The sequence below is a fragment of the Pygocentrus nattereri genome, chromosome 24 (genome assembly GCF_015220715.1).
Source record: "Pygocentrus nattereri isolate fPygNat1 chromosome 24, fPygNat1.pri, whole genome shotgun sequence".
Lineage (NCBI taxonomy): Eukaryota > Metazoa > Chordata > Actinopteri > Characiformes > Serrasalmidae > Pygocentrus > Pygocentrus nattereri.
In genome coordinates, this window is record NC_051234.1 from 22,921,591 (window position 1) to 22,947,083 (window position 25,493).

Genomic DNA, 25,493 nt, shown 5'->3' on the forward strand with positions numbered 1-25,493 from the left:
TTAAGGGGATTTTTGGGTTTGAAAATGGCAAGAAATAAGTGCATATTTTATTAATCATTATTATAAAAATGTTTTTTATTTTGACATAATCTATGATATATAGTTTCTATATGTGGATTGGAGAGTGCAGAGTTTGTTTTGTGAATGAGTCCATGGAAATGTTCATTTTTGTGTCCCTAGTGTTTACAGATATATTACACTTGAAAAACACGTTAAGGTTTCAATTTATATATATGATAACAGCACAGTAACAGAAACAGCCTGTTTACTTTTTAAAATGCATCTAGTCAACAAAATTTTAACAAAATTTAAACATGATGAAACGGTCAAGTCAGCGAGGGCCAACAGTTTAAAATCACATCCATCAAGTGCCTGGGATGAGATGACCGAAGACGAGGAATGTTGTCTTGGTTTTGATTTCAGACAATTAGAGTCTCATGCTTTCATAGGCATTTTCACATGGCAGGATGTGAACTTTTTATTGTCTTCCTGAGCTGCTCGCAGTGCCAAGTTACTGGTACAGATACTTTTCTCAGGATTAGGAATTGACTGAGGGAGTGGTTTTCCCTCATAGCAGCTTCTTATAGCATTTAAGGCTGCATGACACAAGGGAGATATTCTTTTGCAGTTACATTGCTAGACATTGCAATTCTGATAAAACCAGAATGAAACTATGAAGAACCAAAAGCTGAGTCCTAACCATACCTGGTCTGGGTAAGGGGGGAAGAAATAAACAACTGCCAAAAATGTTCTTTGTGCAATGCCCCCAAATAAGATATGTGAGTTATGAGCCTTTTGAAGTTCTAAAGGACCTTTGCGTAAGATAAAGGTTCTTCCTAGAACCTTTGCCACTGTAGCTGTTTGTGTTAGTTTATCTGAAGAGGCATGTTTTCAGGTACAAAATGCTGTAAACAGCCACTTCTTATCTGCTGGAGCAGAACTGCAGAGGTCTAAATCTTCACAGGATGAGGGAGCAGAATAGGATGTGATTGGTTGAGTGCGATTGCGATTTATCTCAGATCCAGTTGGAAAGAAAGCAGGATAGTGAAATGGGATGTTTGAGTAATAAGAAAAAGGAGGCATGAAGAGAGAACTTAAGAGAAAAGCTCAAGAAAACGTCTATCATTCATTCCTACGAGGCGTTTACGAGTCTGTCAGAGGCTTCACTGCAGGTGTTGGATGCATCCGTGCTCTTAAAAAAACAAGCAGGCACAGCACAGTGTATCCTATGGGGCAGGAAAGAGGACTCAAACTCTGCCACCTCTCAGAGAAGGCTTGTGATTGAATACTCTCCAAAACAGTTCTGTTTTTGTTTTTTTGTGCTGTGTGGCTACCTGGAAACAGTTTATGAGCATGCACAACACAATCCTGGAATGGTTAATCTCTCTTTTTAATTGATTTTTCAATATGGGCCTAAATTTAAAGGGCCTGTGCTATGGAAAACATTTCATCATCTTTTTGTATTAAGAGTTTGATGTAGTGTGTATACAATTTAAACCATAAGTTTATTTGAGTTTGGAAGCAGTTCATCTCTTCATGAACCCCCATTTAGATGATCCAGTGTTAAAAATTACGTCAGGCCGGCTGCAACTGTACCGTCTGCTGTATCTTAAGCTCCTGCACAGTATAGGCTTTGAAGGCAGGGGCGGGTCTGTTTTTCCTAGTTTATCTTTATGTGACACCCAGAACAAAGACCGAAAGGCCACAGGATTGAGGACTGCTGGGACAAATCCAAAAACAAACCTTACTGTGGATGTACAGCTACAAGTGTAATCTGTGCCTCTTGCTGTAACATTATCTGTCTTTGACTTCTGACCCTCATACTCTAATAAATCATCAATGTGAAATCATGATTAATCAAAAGATGATTAGAGTGAGAATATAGGATGTTGACCAGCTGTGAAGACAAATCAGTAGTGCAGTACAGTGGTATGACTAAGAACACTAATATCTTATAGGCCAGTGGTGTGTGAAACAGTAATCTTAGGAGCCAAGTCAATGCATAAGCTAAATTGTTTTAACTTTGTTTATTGGGCAAACTATATGACACAAACATTATGACAATGCAGCTTGACTACATTTCCCACAGTGCGCCAGTATCTTTCCTTTGAACGCCTTCAGTTTCCATTAAATTAGCGGTTCTCAATATGGAACCAGCAGTAGGTGGACAGGAACATATTTTTGCTGTCCAAAGAGAAACATGGATCCCCAAAATATTAACTTTAAATGTAAGTTCGTTTAAGGAGGTCTAATTCCAAGTGATTTTGAAGTATTTTTAATTGCTCCATATACATTATCAATACATGACATCTCAGATTTTTCAACAGTACCTCTTTTATGTGAAACACATTTTGGTACATCCATATAAAGTTCATTTTAGATTTTTTTCTGCCTACAGAAGTCTAAAAATGTCAGATGGTGCAACTGTCCAAACATATATGTTGATTAAGTAAACTATCAAAAAAGGTAATTTGGTTATATAAAATAGTAAATAAAATAATCTAGCATGACTTTATGTTTGAAAACCTAAAAATAAAACCATATTTAAAAACAGGGAACTTGAGAAGTACTTCTTGGTCCACAAGTTTGAGTTCCTCAAATGTCAGGCAGCACAACTAATAACTTTTATTTTGAAATGACTTTATAAAATAGGGACCAGGGTATTGTGTCACAAAGAAGACCCCAGATGTCCTTTATGGTGCAATGCCAAGGTCAGTAGCCCTTTCACAAATTGTGGGGAAAAAAATGAGTCTTGACTTGAATGGTTCCATTAACCATGTCAGGTAGTCTGACCTCAGGAAAACCATGAAAATGTAATTATTATACGAATGTGTGCTTATTTTCTTGAAGAAATATGAACATAAACTCTATATAGGTTCAAGGACAAAGTTTTCTGCTGGTGTCTAAGTAAATTCCTGTTTAAATTGAAATTAGTCTGAAAAGTCAGGTGGTACAATCAGTCAGTCAAATGGTGCAGCCAGATCAGTAGTTTTAAGAACTGAAATAGGCAATTAAAAGATTTGATAACACAAATGACATTTAAGATATAAATTGCACATAGATATAAATGCAAATATATATGCAGATATAAAAATGCATTTCATGTCAAACTGCTCTGACTTACCCAAACATCTTAGCGATTGAATTATGATGAAGATTTGAAAAAGTTCTCCTTTAAGTTAGCAACTTATGTAGTCTAGTTGAATTAAATACATCTCTAATGTTGTATTTCATTTTCAAATAAAAGAAACAACTTTTCCTGGTTATTCTTCAGAGTTGCAGACTGTTACTACACTGAGAAGCGTTTAGACTGTGCCTCATTTAGAGTTTGCCCCCAGGACCTGCAGCAGTCTAGAAACAGAACAGCTATAGGCTATATTTCCTCCTTTGAACACAGGTGTATTTTGCAGAATAAGATGCACAGGCTAGTGGAACAGGTATTTTGGTTACTGTGGTACTGTTCACTTCCTTTAGATAAATGGGTCTTGTGCACTTTGTTGCCATAGCATGCACAAGTCTGCTGACAGCGTAGGAAGTGTTTATGATTTGTGATGTGCCTGTTTGGCTTCAGTAAGCTATACTAAGATTAGGGTTTTTTCTGGCTTTCTCATCTTTTTTCCAAACTTATTTTTATGTATTTCTTTTAAATATATCACTGCTGTTGGGACAAAACCTCGTTTATCAGTTTTGGACATTGTTTGTAAGTTTCATGATGAATGGGCCAAAACAAATGGAGCAAAATTACTTGGAAAAAAGTCTGGTTCCACTGACTTACATTAAAAGTAAAGTGGGGCTTCCGAGCGGCGCAACCGCCTAAGCGTTGGCCCTATCATCAGGAGATCGCGAGTGAGGTGATGCTACAACCATCCGTAGCTGGGAGTCCAAGAGAGCACAGTTGGCCTCGCTCTCTCTGGGTGGGTAGGGTGGCTACCCTTCTCCCCCCATCTCTCAACGTGATGCTAGTCAGTGCAGGCATCTTTTGGCTGGTGTGGCAGGTCTGGCGGTTGCCATTTTCCTCCAAGCGCATCTGGCTGTCCCGTGACGTTGCGTGAGCTGCAGTTATAAAAAAAAGCGGTGGCTGGTTTCAAAGGTCTCGGAGGAAGCCTGTGCTAGCCTTCACCCTCCTAGCGTTGGTAGCATCATGTGACTGGGGGAGTACTAACTAGTGGGTGGAATTGGAGATGACTAAATTGGGGAGAAAATCGGGTAAAAAAAAAAAAAAAAAAAAAAGTGAAGTATGTTTTTTCCTTCTCCTGTAAAGTTACTATTTTGGAGATACAAGGTTTTGTTTCTGACAACAGTGATATGTTTTGTTATTATTAATGACATGCTGTTCTACTATTGTAGTGTAGGAGTATAAATGTTATGTAATTCAAGTGTAAAATGTAGTCTGTAATAATGAGCAACACCACTGACTGTAACACTACTGACCAAAGCACTAACATGAAGTACTAACTGCTTTTCTCATGATAAAATCAACTGCCACTTTAGTTTTAAAGTCACATTGTAAGAGGAAAATTACTGATATATGGTTATATATGGAACTTTCGGTATTTTTGAGAGATTTTTTCTTCTCAGACGTTTTTCCTCGTGGATCTCCATGCAATAAGATATTCATTGACCTTCATCTGTAAACCTTTTCCTCCTTTCACTTACATATCATTTCTAATGCTAGCCATAGCAAGGCATCCTGGAACTGACTGTAACTGACTTGTGGTTGGTTAGTGTAGTGGTTAACACCTTTGCCTTCTACGCTGTAGACTGGGGTTCAATCCCCACCAGGGCAAACACCCTACACTATACCAATAAGAGTCCTTGGGCAAGACTCCTAACACCACCTTGGCCTACCTGTGTAAAATGTTCAAATTGTAAGTTGCTCTGGAGAAGAGCGTCAGCAAAATGCCATAAATGTAAAAAAATGTAATAAAAACCCTGTCATCTTGCTTTACAGTCTCCATCGATGACATTGACTCCGTGCGTCAGGGCCGGGAGTCCGAGGGTCTGCTGAAGTATACTGATGATTCCTTGGAGGACTGCTGCTTCTCCATCATCTTCAAAGGCAAACGCAAGAACCTTGACCTGATGGCCAGCTCACCAGAGGAAGCCAAGCTGTGGGTGTCGGGCTTGGAGAAGGTCATCACCCACATGGACAACCTCAACAGCCAACAGAAAAGTGAACAGTATCCTTCAGCAGAGGTGCTACCTGCTGACCCTTAGTGCTGTACTAGGAACGGTCTAGTCTTCACTCTTGAAATGGTAATACTGAAAACAAGAAGGTGGATTTCTTGAGAAGGAGATGGTTCTTCAAGGGTTCCTTAGTAAAGAAAATGGGTCTATATAGAACTATGAACACTTAAAGAACCCTTTGGATGATTTAAGGGTTCTCTGCGTCATGAAATGGTTCTTTAGATTGACGAAAAATGTGCTGTAGTTGGTTAGCATCTACGCCACAACCAAATGTGCATTGCGTTTCATGTTTCTCTGCTGTAGCGATTTATTTATCAGTGTAGTACTAATTGCTCGCCATATTAAAGAGCTTAGTTGTTCAGTTTTTAAACTTTTAGCAAATGAGCATTCGTGTTGTGTATTTTAGGAGGGTGGGAGGGGTGGGGGGTACAATTTAAGGCCAGCAGTCATAATGAACACATGCTTAGAAACCAGTGCAGGTGAAAAGAAAGAACAAAATCATCTATTATGGCAAAGCCTTACATCATTTCTTAAGCTGGATCATTAGCTGCATGAGGAAAGCGGACAAAAATGGTGACAACAGGATGACCCTGAAGGAACTGAAGCACTTCCTGCGGCAGATCAACGTTGAAGTGGATGACACACACGCCACCATGCTGTTTGAGGTACGAAGCATCAATAATGCTTTTTATTAGGTTGTATAGTACAGTACACTTACCTGTATTTGCAGCCAAAAGGAACCAAGGTGTGTTCAAGTCTATACAGTTATGTGCTTTCTCCTTATCATAGCTGCAAAAACGCATTCAGTTACTTTTGGGTTAGAATTACTTTAGTGAGGAAGCTTTTGGATGTGTGGACCTACTAGATATGTCTGTTTTGCTTTTATTCCTCAATAAAGAAAAGAAAAAAAAGAATTACTTTAGTTACTATTAATAAAAAAGCACAGTGTCTGAACAGGTGGCGCTGTAAAACAGTAGAGGTTCAATAATGTTCAAAGAAATGGTTCATTATCGCTAACAGGCTTGAATAAGTTCAATAAGTTACTGTTGAAAAAACTCTCTGCTGACAGTGTTACTGAATATATTGATAGAACGACTCAAATTCAGTTGCTAGACAGCTTTGGCCTATTAACTCTTCAACGCAGATGAGAAAATGTGGCTACTCGTCTGTGTTAATAACATGATTTCTCAGTGCTGTTGTTGCATTCTTTATATTTGTGCAGAATATGATCTAAAAAAACAATAATACATGTATTTGTATTCAGTTTGTGTCACAAACTATATTTTTGCATTGCAAAACACAGGAATAGAAAATATATTCATATATTCAGAAAAAATTCTATTTTTCTGAAGACCTGCAAGTTTCATCAGATGTGATTTAGACATTAGTGCACGACTTTGAATTCATTTGATTCAGATGTGTGCACAGATTCCATATGATTGAAAAATATTACATCAATACAATTACTACTATTCTCTTTGCCGGCAAGAATTGTGTTGTATTTTGTTCATGTGGAACTGATGTACACATTTTTTGAATCAAGTAAGTTTGAAGCAGCATTTTTGTGGAATTTTCGACTGTGGAACAATTTTAGGGACAAGTACGAGACATACTCGTAAGTGGTTGTTTCATAGAGTCATAGTGACTTGCTTGGCATGTAGCTTATGACATTAAACAAAACCAGACTCACTAGTCTATGTTGCTCTTTCCTCTAATGACAGAAGTAGTTCCTTAGGCACTTTGTCAGGTATCTTTGTTTTCGGATGTAATCTGTGTTTCTAGTGGGTTTTTTTTTCTTTGATACTGGTGTGGCCTATCATACCTGTTCTGCCTCCTGAGCAGTGTTTCCCAGCTGCTGTTTTATATTCCACCCAAGTTTCAGGCTTTTCCTGCTCTGCGACACCAGATTCAGCTCCAGAAACACCTTGCTCTTTAGCTAATAGGCGTGTAGAAGCACCACCTTTAATCTTGATTGATCTGCTCTGCTTTTGAAATGACAGAATTGATTTATAAAATATTTACATTAATGGCACTGACACTTCTAATGGAAGAAACTGTTGAAAGTAACATTAGGAATCTTGCCTTTAACCCATCCTCTTTGTACAATCATTCTAATCTGTGGTTTAGTTAAAAAATGTATGCAATATTAACACTATAGAATATATATATATGGCTATATAGAAAGTACATCACCAAACAATTAGCTCCCCACATGCTTTAAATATCACTATTAAGGATTACAATATACATTTTAATCTGGCAAAGAATGTTGGGGGAACTTGCAAATAGAACAAAACCTCCAGTACCGAGATCTGCTCTCCAGTAGAGAGTAAAACGGACAAGCATGTCCAGAAGGATGCCAACGTGCCAGTTTGGAAACTTTCTAGTGTTAAACCAAATAAATGAGAACCACTGGATGTGAAAGGTTGCATGGTGTCTGGGCAGAGTATATTTATCATTATAAATTATTAAGTCATATTAGCTAGCCCAGTTGATAATGTTGTGATAATTATATTACAGTCAGGGGAAATGTAAGCTATAGGGTAAAGCTCACATATGGTACTTCATAAATGAATATGTATCTGCATTATGTAGCTTATACATTAATTATATTACATTAGTTGATAATCAATAATATATTTTTTTAAATATTTGTGTAGAAATGCGATACCTCCAGATCAGGCACTCTGGAGGGGGACGAGATTAAGCAGTTCTACGAGCTGCTGACCTATCGTGAAGAGATCGAGGTGATCTATGGGAAATATGCTCTGACGGATGGTCAGATGAGTGCAGCCAATCTTCTCACATTCCTGAAAACAGAGCAAATGGCGTCTTGGTCACTGGAGGACGCAGAAAACTTCATTGAAAAACATGAGCCCGATCAGACAGGTAATTGATTTGCGATTGCTGTTGGAAAGCTACATCTACATCTAACTTTTCACGTTGACCCTGTTAGACTTTCTCTTGCTGCGTTCTGAGACTTGTGTATCCTTCTCAACTGGGTTAAAGTGGTGATTCAACCAACTATCAATGTTCCTTTTCCAGTTACTCCATAAATCTATGAAAATGGACATTTTGAAGATTGAATTTTGTCCATGTTTATAGAAAGTAGTCTGTCATACCACATGGATGATGTCAGAAACCACATAAGCAAATTTAAGATTACTTAACTTGATATAGTTTGACGTGCTTTGCATGCTAACTGGCATACATAAACTTCTAGCACTTAAAAGCTACATTAGCCTCTCAACTCTAGTGCAAAACTTAGAAAAATGGACAAAAACACAAAACATAGGCTTGAAGATTTCTGCTACTACTGTTTTCAGTGGTGCAGTGCACTTTGGTTCATTTTTAAAGAAATCTAAATGCTCAAAACAATAGTTGCAGTCCATTATCAAACATAACAGTATGCAATATAGTATCAGAAACCACAGAAGTTCATCAGTTTAAGATTACTTAATATCTCTACACAGTTTAACGCAAGTATGTGAGGATTTCGGCATGGCTAAATGGCTACATTTAGGGTAAGGGGAATATTGTGGAAATGTTATTTCACTAGCTGCCTTGAAATAAACTGGATTTTTTTTTTATTCATTTATGTTCTCTGTCAAAACAGCCAAGCAGAAGAAACACTTGACCAAAGATGGTTTCCTGAGGTACTTTTCCCAAAAAGAGGGTTCCATCTTCAACCCTGAACATCAGCCTGTGTACCAGGACATGAGCCAGCCACTCAACCACTACTTCATCTCCTCCTCGCACAACACTTATCTAATGGAAGACCAGCTCAAAGGGCCCAGCAGTACTGAGGCCTACATCAGGTAAGAATCTTAAAGCAGTTTGCTGAGAATGTTAATTTGCGCTTATGCCAAGTGTAGTTAATGATCCAAGATGTGTTTAGTGTACAAAGTATTCTTCTTTAATTTTTCACTAAAGCTACAAAGCTAAACTACCTAGTAAGTAATGGAAGCTTGATGTGGTAGCATTGTGCAAACTGCATACCAAAATCATTATACTCTTAACTCAAAGTGAAAAGACTGTTATCTATAAAAATAGATAATCTAGTGCCAGCCACCTTGAAACCTGAATTTAGTCTATAGTTTTGGGCATTTTTACACATGGCAACATTGTTGGAGAAGTGTGAGTATGTATGGAAACAGTATCTGCATAATTCAGTCGAGATGTAAACAAAGCTATTTTTAGTGGTATAGTGTGAAATGGTTCATTGTAGAGAAAATTACTGAAGCAGATTTCTTTACAGCGATAGTATTTACTGTGCAAAACCACCAGTGAACCTGCAGGTGTCTTCCTTGGTTTAATGTGTAATTTTAATTATGGTAAAACTAATCTGAAAAAATGTTTTTGACAGTGGTTTTGCCTTACAACATTCTGCATGTACCTCTCTTCCAATGATTGAATTTTGAAAAACTATTTTCAAAAATGTCTCATAAAGCTATTGCAAATCAACGTTGCTGACATAAGGGACCATATTTTCAATCACTGTGTTGTAACTTTCTGTGACGGAGGTTTTAGAGACGTCACGCCATTGTGAGCAACTTTGTTTATATCTAAATTAATAAATCATACAGCCATAAAAAAATGTAAAACTCCCTTTTAAGTAGTATGTGCTGTTTAATTAATATGACAATTTGAATTCCAACTGCCCTGAAGCTTATGACAGACTTTTCAAAATATTTTTGGTTCTGACTTTTGCCCAATAATGTAATAAAGCATATCACTAGGCATATTTGGGAATGGCATTCAGTGATGAATTTGGTGCAGTAGAATCTCCAAAGTTGTTGTTTTCCAAACACAATTGGTTAAGATTAATTGACCCTCATTAGTCCCACAATGGGGAAGTTTCACCTCTGCAATCTAAACCATCCATGCAGTGAAACACCACATTCACACGTGTGAAGATATACACTAGGGGCAGTGAGCACACTTGCCCGGGGCGGTGGGCAGCCCTATCAGCACCTAGGGAGCAGTTGGGGGTTAGGTGCCTTGCTTAAGAGCACCTCAGTCATGTGCTGTCTCAGCTCAGGCAATCGAGCCTGTGACCTGCTGGTCGCAAGGCTGGTTCCCTAACCGACTGCCCCAAACAGCTAAGATCAGAACAGATAAAAAAAGTATCTTGTACTGTGTAAAACGTCTTGCATCATCACAATATTGCATTTTTGCCATATTGCCCAGCTGTACATTAGCACCATAGCTCCAGTGCAAATCTAAGAAGAAAACTTAAGACACTAGAACACTAACAATGTTGGATTAAGGTGAAAATTGGGAAAATTTGATTTTTTTTTTATTCCTAAGCATTCATGGACCTGCCGGTAGTCCATGATTTCCATTCCCCCATCTTATGATATTTTGCATTATTTTCCTTGCAGTTACTGAAGAACAAGCCTTATGATGTGAACATACACTGAAGCTTAAGAGGTTAAGCCATGTCAAATGAGTCACAGTAAAAAGTCTTGTCATGCAACATCTATGAGAGGTGTGGCTGTAGTTCATGTGGGCTGTAACTGAAACTTATATTCAAAAAATCATATGTTTGTAAATTAACAGGAGTCTGCCATGGTGATTTTATGTGAAATGTTATGAATTGGTCACGGTGAGACTGGGATTAGTGGTGGCAGCTTTTCATATGACTTGATTTGTGTGAAATCTTTCTTGTAATTCCAATAATTTCATTGTGAGAGTAGATCAGAATTTAATAACAGTCCCTCTAGGAATGTTTCTTAATGACTTATCAGCTTTGACTGGCTATATTAAAAAATATATTTGTCCATCATGCTTATAATGTAGTGAATGTTGTCAGGAGATATGTTTTAGTTATGAATGTGGTCACACTTGTTGTACTGACCATGCTTAACATATGCAGAGCGCTGTCGAAGGGCTGCCGCTGCGTTGAGCTGGATATCTGGGACGGACCCGATGGAGAGCCGCTCATCTACCACGGCCACACGCTCACATCTAGAGTGCTCTTCAAGGACGTCATCAAAGCCATCAAAGATTACGCTTTCAAAGTAAGTGAGCAACCACTGTCTACTCATTCGTCTTCCAGTTATTGGACTTATATAATAATATATGATAACTGATATCTTAATATCCAGTTGGCCCTTTCACCATTCACCATATTTTTGGCCAGTGTTCATAAGGCTACTTGACTCCTAAATAAGCCCTTCATGATGACAGATATAAACATTTGTTAACACTGTTTCCATTAGGCGTTGCTTTTCATAGAGGTCACTTCTGTCATGTTCATGCAACACCTACAGTGTAGTATATAGTTTTTTCTGTTGCTATTAGGTATTTTTGCATATTTGGGTTCAAAACATCATACAAAATGTAAAATAAGACAAAGAGAGCATAAGAAAACACAACACAAACGATCATTTATTATTGAAGGAAAAATGTTGTGCAACACTTGTATCATAAACTGGGAAAAAATTATCCTTGACCCACTAAACTCAATAATGCCTTGTGCCTCCTTAAGCAGCAACAACAGCAACAGCAGCAGCCAACCTGTCAAGGAATTTCAGGTCACTCTTATTTGCTGAATTGCTGTAATTCAGACACATCAGAGAGCTTTTGAACATGAACTGACGTTTAAGGTCCTGCTGCAGCATCATGGTCAGGCCTTTGACTAGGCCTCTCCAAAACCTTAAATTTTGTTTCTTTTCAGCCTTTTAGAGGAGGACCAGCTCCTCACTGTGCTTGAGCTTCAGATCACGGACTCATGATCAGACATTCTCTTACAAGATTTTCTGGCAAAAAGAGCAAAATTCATTGTTTGTGATATATTGCAAGTCACTGAGACCTGAACATCACACTACTGCTACTGTTGGTATGATGTTCTGGAATGCTGGAATTCTTTTAGTTACACCAGATGTAACAAGACTTTGTCTTTCAGATAGATCCAGTTTCGACTGATAAGTCCACAGAACATTATTCCAAAAGGTTTGGAGCTCGTCAGGCTAGTTTTTTGTCAAATGTGAGAGGAGCCTTTGTGTTCCTCATGATTGGCAAAGCTTTTTCACCCTGCAGCTCTCCCATGGATGCCATTTTTACCCAGCCCTTTTCTCTTAAATGGTGGAGTCACGAACGCTAACCTTGTCTGAGGCAAACAACTGCAGTTAAGTTAGTTAGGTGTTCCTCTGGGTTCTTTTGTGACTTCTTGGATTGAGTCGCTGATGTGCCAACCACTTCTGGGACAATTCACAACTGTTCTCCATTTGCAGACTATGGGTCTCACTATGGTTCAATTGAGCCCAAGTAATGGCTTTGTAACACTCTACAGGCTAATATGTTTGAATCATTTTTTCCTGACCTCTTCCAGAATTTCCTTTTTGATTGCTGCTTAGTGTGCTGCTTGTTGAGACCTTTTAGATTATTTCACATTGCTGTAAATGCTCTGTTTATGTGGCATTTAGATTCAGCAGGGCCAACAGCAGTCAAGCCTGGGGGTGTCTAGTTTAATTTATCCCAGTTATCAACTAAATTTGGTTAATTATGCAATCGTGACGTGAAAAGCAGAAAGCAGACGCTCACAGTTCAAAAACAAAGGTGAAGTTTTACTTGGGGACTGGCAGAGAGGTGTCAAAGAACAGGCATTGGTCATATCCAGGATAATCCATACAATAACCAAAGCAAACATCACAAGATAGGGCAAGGCAAGGCAAAATCCACAAAACAGGCAGAGTCAAAAAACCAAAGTAGCAAACAAACCAGGCGTAGGTACCAAAAGGGAAAGTTCAAAAACAGGGTCAAGAGAAATAAGAGGCAGGAAGTCATACACAAAGATAATAAACACAGGATAGAACGCTCAGTAAGTCTCAGAAGAAAACAATACTTCGCAAAGATCTGAACTAAAGCCCAGGCGTATATCTATCCAAAACTGTCACATGACCCTACTACACAGCTGTGAGGAATCAGTATCCAGGTGATCTGGATCTCTGCTAGGTTGATGGTGTTGTGTCCTGTGTCATGTGATCCTGCAATGGATCTTGGGAATAGTCCTGAAGCGCATGTGGATTGGTAGCAGGCGTGACAGCAATTGAGGAACTATGGGGGGAATTACTTTTTCACACAGGAGCATTTAGTGCTGGATAACTTTTTTTTTAAAGATTATCCTTTAAAAAAAATTGTGTTTGTCTTGAATTTTGTTTGAATATCTGAAACAATTCAATAGGTAAAATAGAGGGGCTTAAGTGACACTTTTCATATTGGTATTGTATTGATATTATGAATATGAATGTGAAGGTTGCTTTTGTAGCTCCTCTGATGCCTGAGTGACATGTTAGTTGTCATGATAGGCTTATGTAGGTGTGATATACCTTATGAACACCCTCCATGTGCCCATAACTTCCGACTGTATTGTAAAGCTTTAAATCAATCTTATTTTGCACATGCTCTGTCTATAAAGATGATATTGTTGATTTGGAACGCTTGTGCAAAACCCCTTAAACTGCAGGCCACACTTCAATTTCTCACTTTCGCTACTCATTACATACATATTAGTTTATTAGTAATTTAGTAGTAACTAAATAATATTTATAGTAGTTAATGAATAATAAGTCTAATAATAATAATATGCTTAATAATAACTGAATAACAAGTCTACAGTTTAAGGAGTTAATAATTTAATGAATCAGTAGACAAGAACATTCATTGAGTAATATTTCACAAACCATCTGAGGTCCTTTCTGTCTTTCTCCTGGCAGGCATCTGAGTATCCAGTAATCCTGTCCCTGGAGAACCACTGTAGTGTACAACAGCAGAAACTCATGGCTCACTATATGATCTCCATCCTGGGCAGTGCTCTTCTCACACACCCTCTGGGAAACGAGATGCCAAGCGCCTTGCCGTCACCACAGGTCAGCCACTTCCTCAGACATTGATGAACTCTCTGGGTCTGTTCATATAAAAAAAGCTTTGGCTTCTCTAGAATTCAAACTGTCAAAACTCCATTATGACAGCTCATAACTCCAGTTTTTCTTAGGGATATTTATTTATTTGTTTGTTTGTTTATTTATTATATGTTTAAGCCTCTTGCTGCTGGTCTCATATTGCCCATTCCACTGGAGGAATGGAGATCCTCTATGATGTTCATATCAATATAATCAAATTGTGCCGCAACTGTGGCATCAGATTAACTAGGACACTGTAACTAGGACAGTCTTTCTGTGTGTATGAGGGATGAAAGTGAAGAGGTGAGAAAATCCAGTTCACTTCCAGTTTCATAAGTCAAACGCATTTCCATTAAAATATATTCCGTCAGTTACGGAATAAAAAAGTGCACAAAAAATGTAGAACTTTTAACCCAGATGGAAATAGGATTTTATGGCTGTGTTGAAAAAGAGTTAAGATTGAATGTTTGTCTCAGCAAAGATCTGCTATGATAGGTTAGGAACATCCTGATCGTTATTATTCTGACATATATTTTTACCCCAAATTTTTACTGCAGCAATTTCATTATGGTTGCTTCTTTGAAGCCGTATGACCTGCCAAAAACCTCCCCACCCTGAGCAGCCACTTCCCTCAGATGACCTCCTCATTATCTCCACGCACTTCCTGTTTTCTTTAAATTCACGAATTCATGTCTTAGCACATACAGACAGAAAACAGATAACATATGGTTATATAAAAAAGGGCCTGATTTGAGCCTGGGCACAAGAGTATTGTTAGTAAAACGTTTCAGGAGGACCTGGCTCTGAGATTTGGCTTGCTTATTTGCAAAAGTAGAGGCTTGGGAGCATTAATAAATGAACTTTGGGGAGTTTTAAGCAGCTTGTGTGGTGTAAATCAGGTCATAATAGCTTGTTTTTATATCCGTCTGTTGAGTAGAGCTGCAGAAAGTCTCCCCTTTGAGTGTGTTGTGCCTTTTACTTGGAAATAGTCCCACATTCTTAGTAATTTGCCTGGGGGTGGGGAGTGCTCTTTCTGGAAAAAAAAGGCACAGAAAGCTTGCACTAAGCAAGGAGTCATCTTTCAGTGGTATTTACAACCTTCATAGGGGTGTGTAGTCAGGGTTGTAACTAGAATGAGGTCCAGTTTAGCTCCTTTTTTACCTGTTCATAATTGTGTGCCTTTTTCTTTCATTTATTTCTTTCCCATTCCTCTACACTCTTCAGTAAACTTCTATTACTGTTCCACAAATTTCAGTTACCCTGTTTAAATTTACTTAATTAATCATTGAACAATTTATTTGCATCTGAAATCACACACTGAAACCTATATATACTAATTCATTTGGTAGTTACTTAGATTTTATTTCATTTACTACTCTCTGTCTTTCAGTTTCTGTGCCTGTCTCTTTTGATCTTTTTCTTCTCTGTCCATGCAGATTACTGAAACAACATACATGAAAAATACTTTTGCAATAAAAATAGTCTTTCTCTACCAAACTCCAGCTAACCAGAAGATACAGTTAACCAGTCAGAGCACAGCCAAATGTAATTGATGATGTCTGAATTACATTACATGATACTGTGACATCAATATGTTAATTAGCTATACGTTAATCAACAACTTTCTCATGTTGGTGTTGTCGTATATTATAATTAGGCAGTACAGTACAAATTCGAACATTCATTTTTCATCTAATCGCTAATATAGCCAAATACAGTGTAGCTTAGCCTATAGTATGCATGCTGCATACCTGTAATGTTACATGCCATGAAATTGCTCTGGGTAACATTAGCATAGAATTATGTATAGAAATGAACACAGTAGGAAGATTAATCTATGGCCAAATCATAGCTGTTCTGAGATCCAAAAACCACCACACACCTCAGTGTCCTCATGCTAGTTATGAACATGATGGGCCCTGACAGCGAACTGAAGGCTTGAGGCACTTGTGGATAGCAACAGTTGTCAAGCAGTGCTTGGAGGGCTGAGAAAAGGCAGAATATAGCCTAGATCCTAATGAATTGATTGGCCATAACTCAGCACTCACGGGAAACAAATCAAGCATTGCTTGTCTTAACAAACACAGTGTAATAAATAGCTAGTTCTGCCCATCCGTGTAGTGTTTTTTAAAAGTAATGAATACTGTGCCACACCTGTGTGTTTGAAAGCAATAAGTACTTTCTGGCATGATCCTATTGTACTATATCTATACCAGTGGCTGTTAGAAGTGCATTTGGAAAATGCTTTATTTGAACTTTATTTGAGAAGTTGGAGACCACCCTTAAATTATTAAATTTCCTGACAAACCAACCAATAAGCACGTTTCATTTTTCAGTGTCAGGAAAAAAGTAACAAAAACACAGTTGACAAAAACGTTATTCAGAAGCCTCAACAACTATTTATAGTATCACGTTTTTTCAGTATTTACTGTGTCCACTCTTTGCTTTTATTACAGCTTCCAATCTTTTCAGGAGACCTTGTTTTCAGGCTTTAAAAGGAATCTGCAGGGTTTTTTTCATACCTCAAAAGTTCAGTCTTGTTCAGTTGGTTGCATTTTATGCTTTTTGCCATTTCACTTTTGCATAGCACTGTTTGTACTGGAATTAGGGCTGTGACTATCATTTACTTTAGTAATCGAGTAAGCTTAAAAGGTTAGCATAAAGAATATAAAAGCTTTTAACAGTTCACAAATAAAAGCAGCTTTCATCTTGCAGGAATTAAAAAGACGGATCCTAGTTAAAGGAAAACGTCTTAATAAGCTGGACGCAGCGTTCAACAACAACAATACAGAGGACGTGGACAGTGTGTCTGAGGAGGATGAGGCTGCTGAAGTCAAAGAGAGTGATCAGAAGACCAAACCAAAGGTGATTCAGATGCACACCGGCAGTTTAACAGTATGCCTGAGAAAATAGGAAACATTGTATTTACATTGTTTGTTAAAAAAGAGGATTCAAAACAGTTCTTGGGTTGGTCATAAAGTCCTAGGAAAAAAAACGATACTAAGAATCTTAAGTCACTCAAAAATGATTCTTTAAAAACCATGCAGTAAAAGGGTTTTCTGATTCCGTGAAGATGATAGAATCTTTTATCCAATGACTTTTTTACACTGTGTAAAGAAAACAATCACATTTCTCAGGAAATATTTAGTCGGCCAATTAAAATTATTCATCATGATTAGTTTCTTAGTTGTAGTTAATTGCGATTAATCACATTTATCTTATTTACTGTAGTTTGACCCTAAAGAAAGGTGTTTCCATTTTATTAAGCAGTGAATTTTGTAGTAGTTATACAAGTCAACTAAATAAGCTTCATCAGAATGCATTTATTGCCTTTATTGATTCAACTTGAATGTTTTTATTAAATGAGAAGAAAAATGCGAGTGTGAAGAGTTTTAGAAGTTTTTCCTAAAGCCATCCATCCAACCCAAGAACCTTTTCAGCAGCTCTTATTTTAGTCTACACATGGCGGCTGAGAAGGAGTCAAAGAAAAAAGAAAGGAATCAGTTCCAGAACATGTGGAGAGCATTTTATTATTCTGAGTGCCATTTGCAAACATGAAGCCCAGAAAAATCCCACAAAACACAGACATGTAGAGCAGATTTTCATAAGCAAATCTGAGGCTGATAGAGCTGAGATAGAATCTGCATGCACATTGCCCACAGTCATTCCCCATGAAACACCTGAGTTTAATCTGAACAGCAGATCACCGCAGAGAGCCTCTTCCCTACACTCCTATTATAAATGTCTTTATTGTGGTTGTTTTTTGAAGATCCCATTACCTTAAACTTAAAAAACATCCATATTTATTGATTGATTTTTTTTTACATTGCTGTTTTTTTTTGTCTGTAACTGTTTGTCAGTAGGGATGCACCAACACCACTTTTTCCCCTTCCTTTACCAATGTCTGAGCACCTCCTTGTTTCTACGCTCATTGTCTATTTTATCAGCTCCACTTACTGTATAGGAGCACTTTGTAGTTGTAAAATTACAGACTGTAGTCCATCTGTTTCTCTGCAAATTTTGTTAGCCCCCTTTTACCCTGGTCTTCAGTGGTCAGGACCCCCATGGACAGTGAGCATAAAAACAAGGAGGTGGTCATAATGTTATGCCTGATCGATGTATATGCCAATACTGAGTGCCAAAACTAAATCTTTCTAACCTAACTACTCAATAGGTGCCTATATAATCCTGTCATAAACAGAATATACTAAATCTTCAGTGAATTGCTTTACTGGTTGGATAACTTCACATCTGAGTGGCTTTAGAGCTGTGAAAAGTTGCTGTTCATGAGTGATCTTTAATTGCCTAAAGAGCACATAATCCTACATTTTTCTTGGTTTTTTGTTTAGTATTATTATTTTATATCCCTGCAGTCTCTTTAGGACATTTCTGTGGGTTCATGTACCAAAAGTTGTATCTCATTTTTACATGACCGTTTTCCAACCATTTATCTTTAAAACTGAAAACTGAACAGGCTGTTTTTGTTATTGTGCCTTTAAGTTGCATGTATGTAAACAAGCTCTGCTTTGATTGGCTACCATGCATTGCACCTCATTGAAAAAAGTGCTTAAATACTCATTACTTCAAAATGAATGAATGGATGTAGCTAAGCTGCTGTAGGCCGAATAGGCGGATATGGGAATGTGTTGGATTTTGTGACATGACGAAAACAATGAACTCAAAATGGCCCACTTTTTAAAGCTGATTTTCTCTATATGGACTGGGGAATGAACATTACAATTACATACTACATTTTTTTTTCATTTTACGAAAAGTGAAGAAAAATTCCTTTTTTATTTATGTGGGCCCTTTAGTTAAATTCAGTACTGAAATCCTTGCTGGTCATGCCTCCCCTTGAAATACTGGCATTCTGCAATGAGCATTTTACTACTGCTGGTCTCCCACACCACTGCTTGCTTCAGTTAAGCTCAATGTACTGGCACACATACAAGCATCACCCAATAGCATGCTTAAGCATTAGAAATTACTTTATGGTATTTTCTGTTGCTGATATTGCAAATATAATACTTAATTTAAAGTGCCAGTATCGGGATCAATAAAGATACGATATCTGTCTAACACTACAGTTAACATATTTTATTCATGTGCTGATTTAAAATAGAGTTTTGCCAACTCAAAGCACATTTTTAATATTGGTGCAGAGCTTAGGGGTCTTTCCAAAAGAACATCGGTGGCTTTTACACAGCTAATTTGGTGTAATACAGGTCATGCCTAATAACATCCTTGGTTTGTTATTCAGAAATCGAAGATCAAGCTTGCAAAGGAGCTGTCAGACTTGGTCATCTACTGCAAGAGCGTCCATTTCAACAGTTTTGAGCATGCAAAAGAAAAACAGGCCTTCTATGAGATGGCGTCCTTTAAAGAAAGCAAAGCTAAGACCTTGGCAGATAATTCAGGTAACACTTTTTATGTTTGCATTTTGAAAAAGAAAAAAAAATCTGACAGCAATAATTGTAGTAGCTCTGTCTGTTTTTCTGCCTCACTGCATATTCATTTGTTTGCATTCAGCACCTTGTAAGTCTTTTAACAATTGGACAGACCATTTATTACAAAATATGTCCAAGAATATTTAAGTATCCATTCTAATTAGGGAATTCAGCTAGTTTAATGTGCACCCATTGCTGACGCAGGTGCTCAATTGCGCACACACACAGCTTGTCCATAATCTCCATAGAAAAGCATTAACCAATAGAACGGGATGCTTTGGAGCACACCATGCCCAAAGCGTGAACTAAAAGGGTAAAAAGCCCCCCAGCATTGTGGAGCTTTTTATGTAGTGATGAGGCTTCATCTAGTACCTTTGGGATAATGCTTTTTGTGGAATAAAGTAATTAAATCCCGAACAGAAAGGTTTCTAAATCTCGGGTAAATTCTTCTGAGAAGAGTAGAGGCTCTTACTGCAGGAAAATGAGACAAACTCCTTTAATTTAATTTTAATTTTTATTAATTGCCTTGATTTCAGAGTAAATGCTGCATGAGCAGATGTCTGTGATTTAATCTGACTATTTCTGTTGTCTTTGTCTTCTGCAACTGTACAACAGCATCTGCATTTGTGCACCATAACATGGACAAGCTGAGCAGAATCTACCCAGCAGGTTCCAGGACGGACTCGTCCAACTACAACCCCGTGCCAATGTGGAACGCAGGATGCCAAATAGGTGATGCTGTATTGCCACTAAACTTCCCTAATATAGTCTTTTATTTATATATATTTATACATATCATTTTATATATATATATATATATATATATATATATATATACACACATATATATATATATATATATATATATATATATATATACACACACATATATATATATATATATATATATATATATATATATATATATATATACACACATATATATATATATATATATATATATATATATATATATATATATATATACTCTGCTTCGTCAGATTTATATGTATTTGCGTGTGCGTGTGTAATTTTTTTTTCCCAGAATGACTTTCAAAATTACATGTTGCCTTGTTTAGAGACAATATATTATATATTTAATAACCTTACCTTAATTTGTTTGAACAGTGGCTCTGAACTTCCAGACTCCATGTAAGCAGATGGATTTGAACCAAGGCCGGTTCCTTCCCAATGGAAAATGTGGCTACATTCTGAAGCCGGAGTTCATGAGGAACCCCGATTTTTTGTTTGACCCCAACAACCTGACCAAGGCACCCTGGCTAAGGAGGAAGACCCTCCATATCATGGTCTCTACATACTAAACTTACCATCCTGCTGCAGAACTTTTTCTTCATTTTTTTCTTAGTTCATTTACATTGTACTTATTAGTGTACTTACAACTCCAATTCCAATGAAGTTGGGACGTTGTGTAAAACATAAATAAAAACAGAATACGATGATTTGCAAATCTTTTTCAACCTATATTCAGTTGAATACACTACAAAGACAAGATATTTAATGTTCAAACGGATAAACCTTATTGTTTTTTTAAATATTCACTCATTTTGAATTTGATGCCTGTAACATGTTCCAAAGAAGTTGGGACAGGGGCATGTTTACCACTGTGTTACATCACCTTTCCTTTCAACAACACGTTTGGGAACTGTGGCTTGGCTTTGTCTTGCTGAAATAAGCAGGATGTCCCTGAAAAAAACGTTGCTTGGATGGCAGCATATGTTGCTCCAAAACCTGTATGTACCTTTCAGCATTAATGGTGCCTTCACAGATGTGCAAGTTACCCATGCCATGGGCTCTAACACACCCCCATACCATCAGAGATGCTGGCTTTTGAACTTTGCACTGATAACAATCTGGACAGTCCTTTTCCTCTTTGGCCTGGAGGACACAACATCCATGATTTCCAAAAACCATTTGAAATGTGGACTCGTCAGACCACAGGACACTTTTCCACTTTTCGTCAGTCCATCTCAGATGAGCTCGGGCCCAGAGAAGCCGGCGGCGTTTCTGGGTGTTTTTGATATATGGCTTTCACTTTGCATGGCAGAGTTTTAACTTGCACTTGTAGATGGAGCGACGAACTGTGTTCACTGACAGTGGTTTTCTGAATTGTTCTGAATTGTTCACGGGCATTCAATGTTGGTTTTCTGCCTTGCCGCAGAAATTTCTTGCAGAGATTTCTCCAGATTCTCTGAATCTTTTGATGATATTATGGACTGTAGATGATCCCTAAATCCCTAAATTCCTTGCAATTGCACGTTGAGAAACATTTTTCTTAGACTGTTGGACTATTTGCTCACGCAGTTGTTCACAAAGTGGTGAACCTTGCCCCATCCTTGCTTGTGAATGACTGAGCCTTTCAGGGATGCTCCCTTTATACCCAATCATGACACTCACCTGTTTCCAATTAACCTGTTGATCTGTGGAATGTTCCAAACAGGTGTTTTTTTTGAGCATTCCGCAACTTTCCCAGTCTTTTGTTGCCCCTGTCCCAACTTCTTTGGAACGTGTTGCAGGCATCAAATTCAAAATGAGTGAATATTTGCAAAAAACTTTGCAAATCATCGTGTTCTGTTTTTATTTACGTTTTACACAACGTCCCAACTTCATTGGAATTGGGGTTGTATTTAGCAGTTTAATACTTGTAAATTGTTGCCATCATTAGGAAACCTTTTTACACCATTTTACACCAATATACACTATGTGAATGTTTCTTGACATATGAACAGCTTTTATAAACATGTCTATATCCTACGATGATGCTGCAGTTGTCGCTAAAGTGAACTTTTCTGGTTAAAATAACAGTAAAAGCCCCCTTGTGATCTTGTATCTTGAGGGCATAATGAACTTTTGAAAACTACAACTGCTTTGTAAAGGATTTTTGGGGCAGGTTGTTTGGTCTGTTTCTGTTTTCGTTAGCTGGTGTAGCACAAAGGCAGGTAGCTAACGGTACTGCTGGGGAGTCAATTATTGCATCTGGATAAATGGTAATTCTTTCAATCATTGTTTCATTTGAGGGAATGAATCAGAATGGAGAGAATGGAATGACTAGTCAGCTGAGGAGAACAGAAAGTTAAAAGCTGAACTAAAAGGTAGCCACCTGGCTATCTTGATATCTTGCCTCAGTTTGGGTTACTTTCTCTGGCTGAAAGGGTAAAAAATTGTTTCGAGTGTCCATTTTGTGCTAAATAAGTTGAAATCATGGTTTTCTTCAAAATTCTGTTTTTGACAACTGAGGTAAAAGTTACACCAATGTCACCCATAGCTCACCAGCTAGCAGTCAGAATTGGATGCTAACACAGGGGTTTCCAGTGGTTATTTGCTGACATATATGTGTAATGCATACTTATGTTACTTATGTTACAAAGGTATTGTAGTGACTAAATTAAATTGATTAAGAAAATAAGTTCTACATATAATGCTGCGCAACAGAATACTATTAAAATGAATAACATTGCCCCAGAGCTTTGTCCAGGAGATGATGCTAGCTGCCAGGTGGTGATGCCATTGTGCAGTATTTCTGTCTGACAATTTGAATAACAGAAAACTATAATGTAAAACTGTCCTGTGTCCTTTCAGGTCATCTCAGCACAACAGCTTCCTAAACTGAACAAGGACAAACCCAAGTCCATTGTGGACCCCTTGGTGAGAGTGGAGATCTATGGAGTTGCAGCAGACAGAGCCAGTCAACAGACGCCACACATCAACAACAATGGCAAGTGGCACCATAACTGGTTCAAACTTTTCAACTCAAACAGAAATCTGCAATTCTAATGTTAGAAGTAGTGATGAATGCTTCATAACTTGTCTTCTATTCATAGGATTTAATCCAACGTGGAATAGAAACTTTCAGTTCATTATTAACGTTCCCGAGCTGGCCATAGTACGCTTTGAAGTGGAGGACTATGACACCGCTTCTGCAAATGACTTTATTGGGCAGTATACTCTACCTTTCACCAGCATGCAGTACGGTAAATCAGCACAAACTACAAACAAAAAAGGCAGTTTAAAAGATCAACTCTTTGAAAAAATGGTTTAGATGTTTTTACCACATATGAAGTCCTCAAGTAGCTCATGAATTTTGGTGCCTGCAACATGTGGCTGAAATACATGAAAATTTAAAGTATAGAACTTTCTATTATTCAAATGAGCAAATATTCAATTATTTTGTATAAATATAAATTATGGATCCCAACATTTAACTGAATGTGCCATGACAAGGTAGCCCCTTTATTAGAGCTTTGATCCTAAAGCTTTTTAAAAATGGATAATTTTACAGTTCAGTGGTTGAGGTGTAAATAGTCATTCAGAGTGGTTTGATGTAAAATGGTTTTATTGGTTTAATTGTAGAGAAACCCAGATGCCTTAAAGTGATGGTGATAGGAACCAGGCATCGCAAAGGGGCCTAAAACAGAAATATAAGTCAAAGTCAATGTATTGTCATTTATTCATATCACAAATGTGTTGTGGTAAATAAATAAATAAACTGCCTTACAGTGCCCTCCATGTATCACTCCCCTGTTTCAGGCATCAGGCATCATATTCATAACCATTTTACTTCTAGAGGCATTAAACTCTTCAGCTGTCTGATTCTGATCATCACAATTCTGACTCTTAGCTTTCTCTCAAACCCTGTCATTATGCAGAAACTTTTAAAAGTCTGTGAAGTTCCCTTTCAACTGGTAGTCAGTGTTAATTCTATATTCATGATTATGTCTGAAAACATGACTTGTGGCAAACCACTACAGGCATTCATTATATGAGGGTAGATAAAACTAACATAGGCTTTTAAAGATAATATACATTATTGAGAAAAATCCCTTTGCCCATCAGCTGTGGACGAGGTTGAAGCAAGTGCCCAGTGTAAAAATACTGCAGACCTGTATGCCTAACACAAATATGGCAAATGTAAGAAACGAATATTCCCATGTACTAATTCAGTTTACACAGATGCTTTTCCTTTTTCCATAGGATATCGCCGTGTCCCCCTGCTCACACAGAGTGGAGGCATCATCCCTTCAGCTGGACTGTTTGTTCATATCATGGCTTTAGATAACTGAAACCTGCGTACTGCAGCACCTACTACTACTATTACTACTACTACAATGCCAAAAAGTGCATCAGAACAATCAGCTTTCCCATTGTGCCAAAACATTCCCGCTACCATTGCAGCAACACAAGAGAATCACCATGGAGATTCCAGACTACCTTTCAGATGATGGACTTTGAAGTTAATCAACTAATACATGTGCTATTGCTTTATAGGATTAGTGAAACTGGAGATGATCTGGGCCTGTCAGGTAGATAGAGCTAGTGGGGTATTGCATTTACATTTAGCAGGTAGAAATGTAGAGAAATTGGGATGGGGTGGTTTGCTTGGGCCTCAAATGGACCAAACTTGTGAAGTGTATGTGTAAGTGTGATTGTGACCAATGTTTTAATGCAATTAGATGGCTAGCTAGGAGATCCAGCATGGTGTTTTAAAAATATTTATTTTAGAAAAAAGTGGGGAAACATATTTTACATTTAATTATTTTAACAATATTTTAATAAAAGTCACAAAATACCTATTTTACATTAAAGAGATCCAAATAAAACTGTGTTGTTGCTTCTTTATAAAATTACACAACAAATTGTTTCTATTCTGCTGTTGTACGCTACCAAACATCCTCACTGAATATTTTATTTATTGTATAACATACTATTTAAAACTTTTGTGAAGAGGAAGATTTTTTATATCTGGTAATGTGCATGTGATTGCAGGTGAGTACTCTAAAATAATCATGTATCTTTAGGCTTATACTGGTTGTAGAATGGTGTTATTTGCATGTATTATTATTAGCAGCAGTAGTAGTAGTTGTATAAATTGCAGTAGTATAGTGGCAGCGGTAATAGTACAGTAGCAGTAGTAGTAGTAGTAGTTAGTAGTACAGTA

General features: G+C 37.5%; 1 protein-coding gene across 3 annotated transcripts in view; it reads left to right on the plus strand.

Moving 5' to 3' along the window:
• plcd1a (phospholipase C, delta 1a) overlaps positions 1–25,155 on the plus strand; it is a 49,581-nt gene extending 24,426 nt beyond the window's left edge. For all 3 annotated transcript variants that reach the window (XM_017717630.2, XM_017717622.2, XM_037534207.1), the window contains exons 3-15: positions 4,952–5,180; positions 5,723–5,852; positions 7,848–8,076; positions 8,804–9,005; positions 11,066–11,210; positions 13,908–14,060; positions 16,809–16,958; positions 19,354–19,510; positions 20,156–20,272; positions 20,669–20,847; positions 23,138–23,273; positions 23,380–23,529; positions 24,530–25,155. In XM_017717630.2, the coding sequence (XP_017573119.1) occupies positions 4,952–5,180; positions 5,723–5,852; positions 7,848–8,076; positions 8,804–9,005; positions 11,066–11,210; positions 13,908–14,060; positions 16,809–16,958; positions 19,354–19,510; positions 20,156–20,272; positions 20,669–20,847; positions 23,138–23,273; positions 23,380–23,529; positions 24,530–24,618 (2,066 nt within the window). In that variant the 3' untranslated portion in view covers positions 24,619–25,155. The remainder of the gene's footprint in view (positions 1–4,951; positions 5,181–5,722; positions 5,853–7,847; positions 8,077–8,803; positions 9,006–11,065; positions 11,211–13,907; positions 14,061–16,808; positions 16,959–19,353; positions 19,511–20,155; positions 20,273–20,668; positions 20,848–23,137; positions 23,274–23,379; positions 23,530–24,529) is intronic.
• The last annotated feature ends 338 nt before the right edge of the window (positions 25,156–25,493 follow it).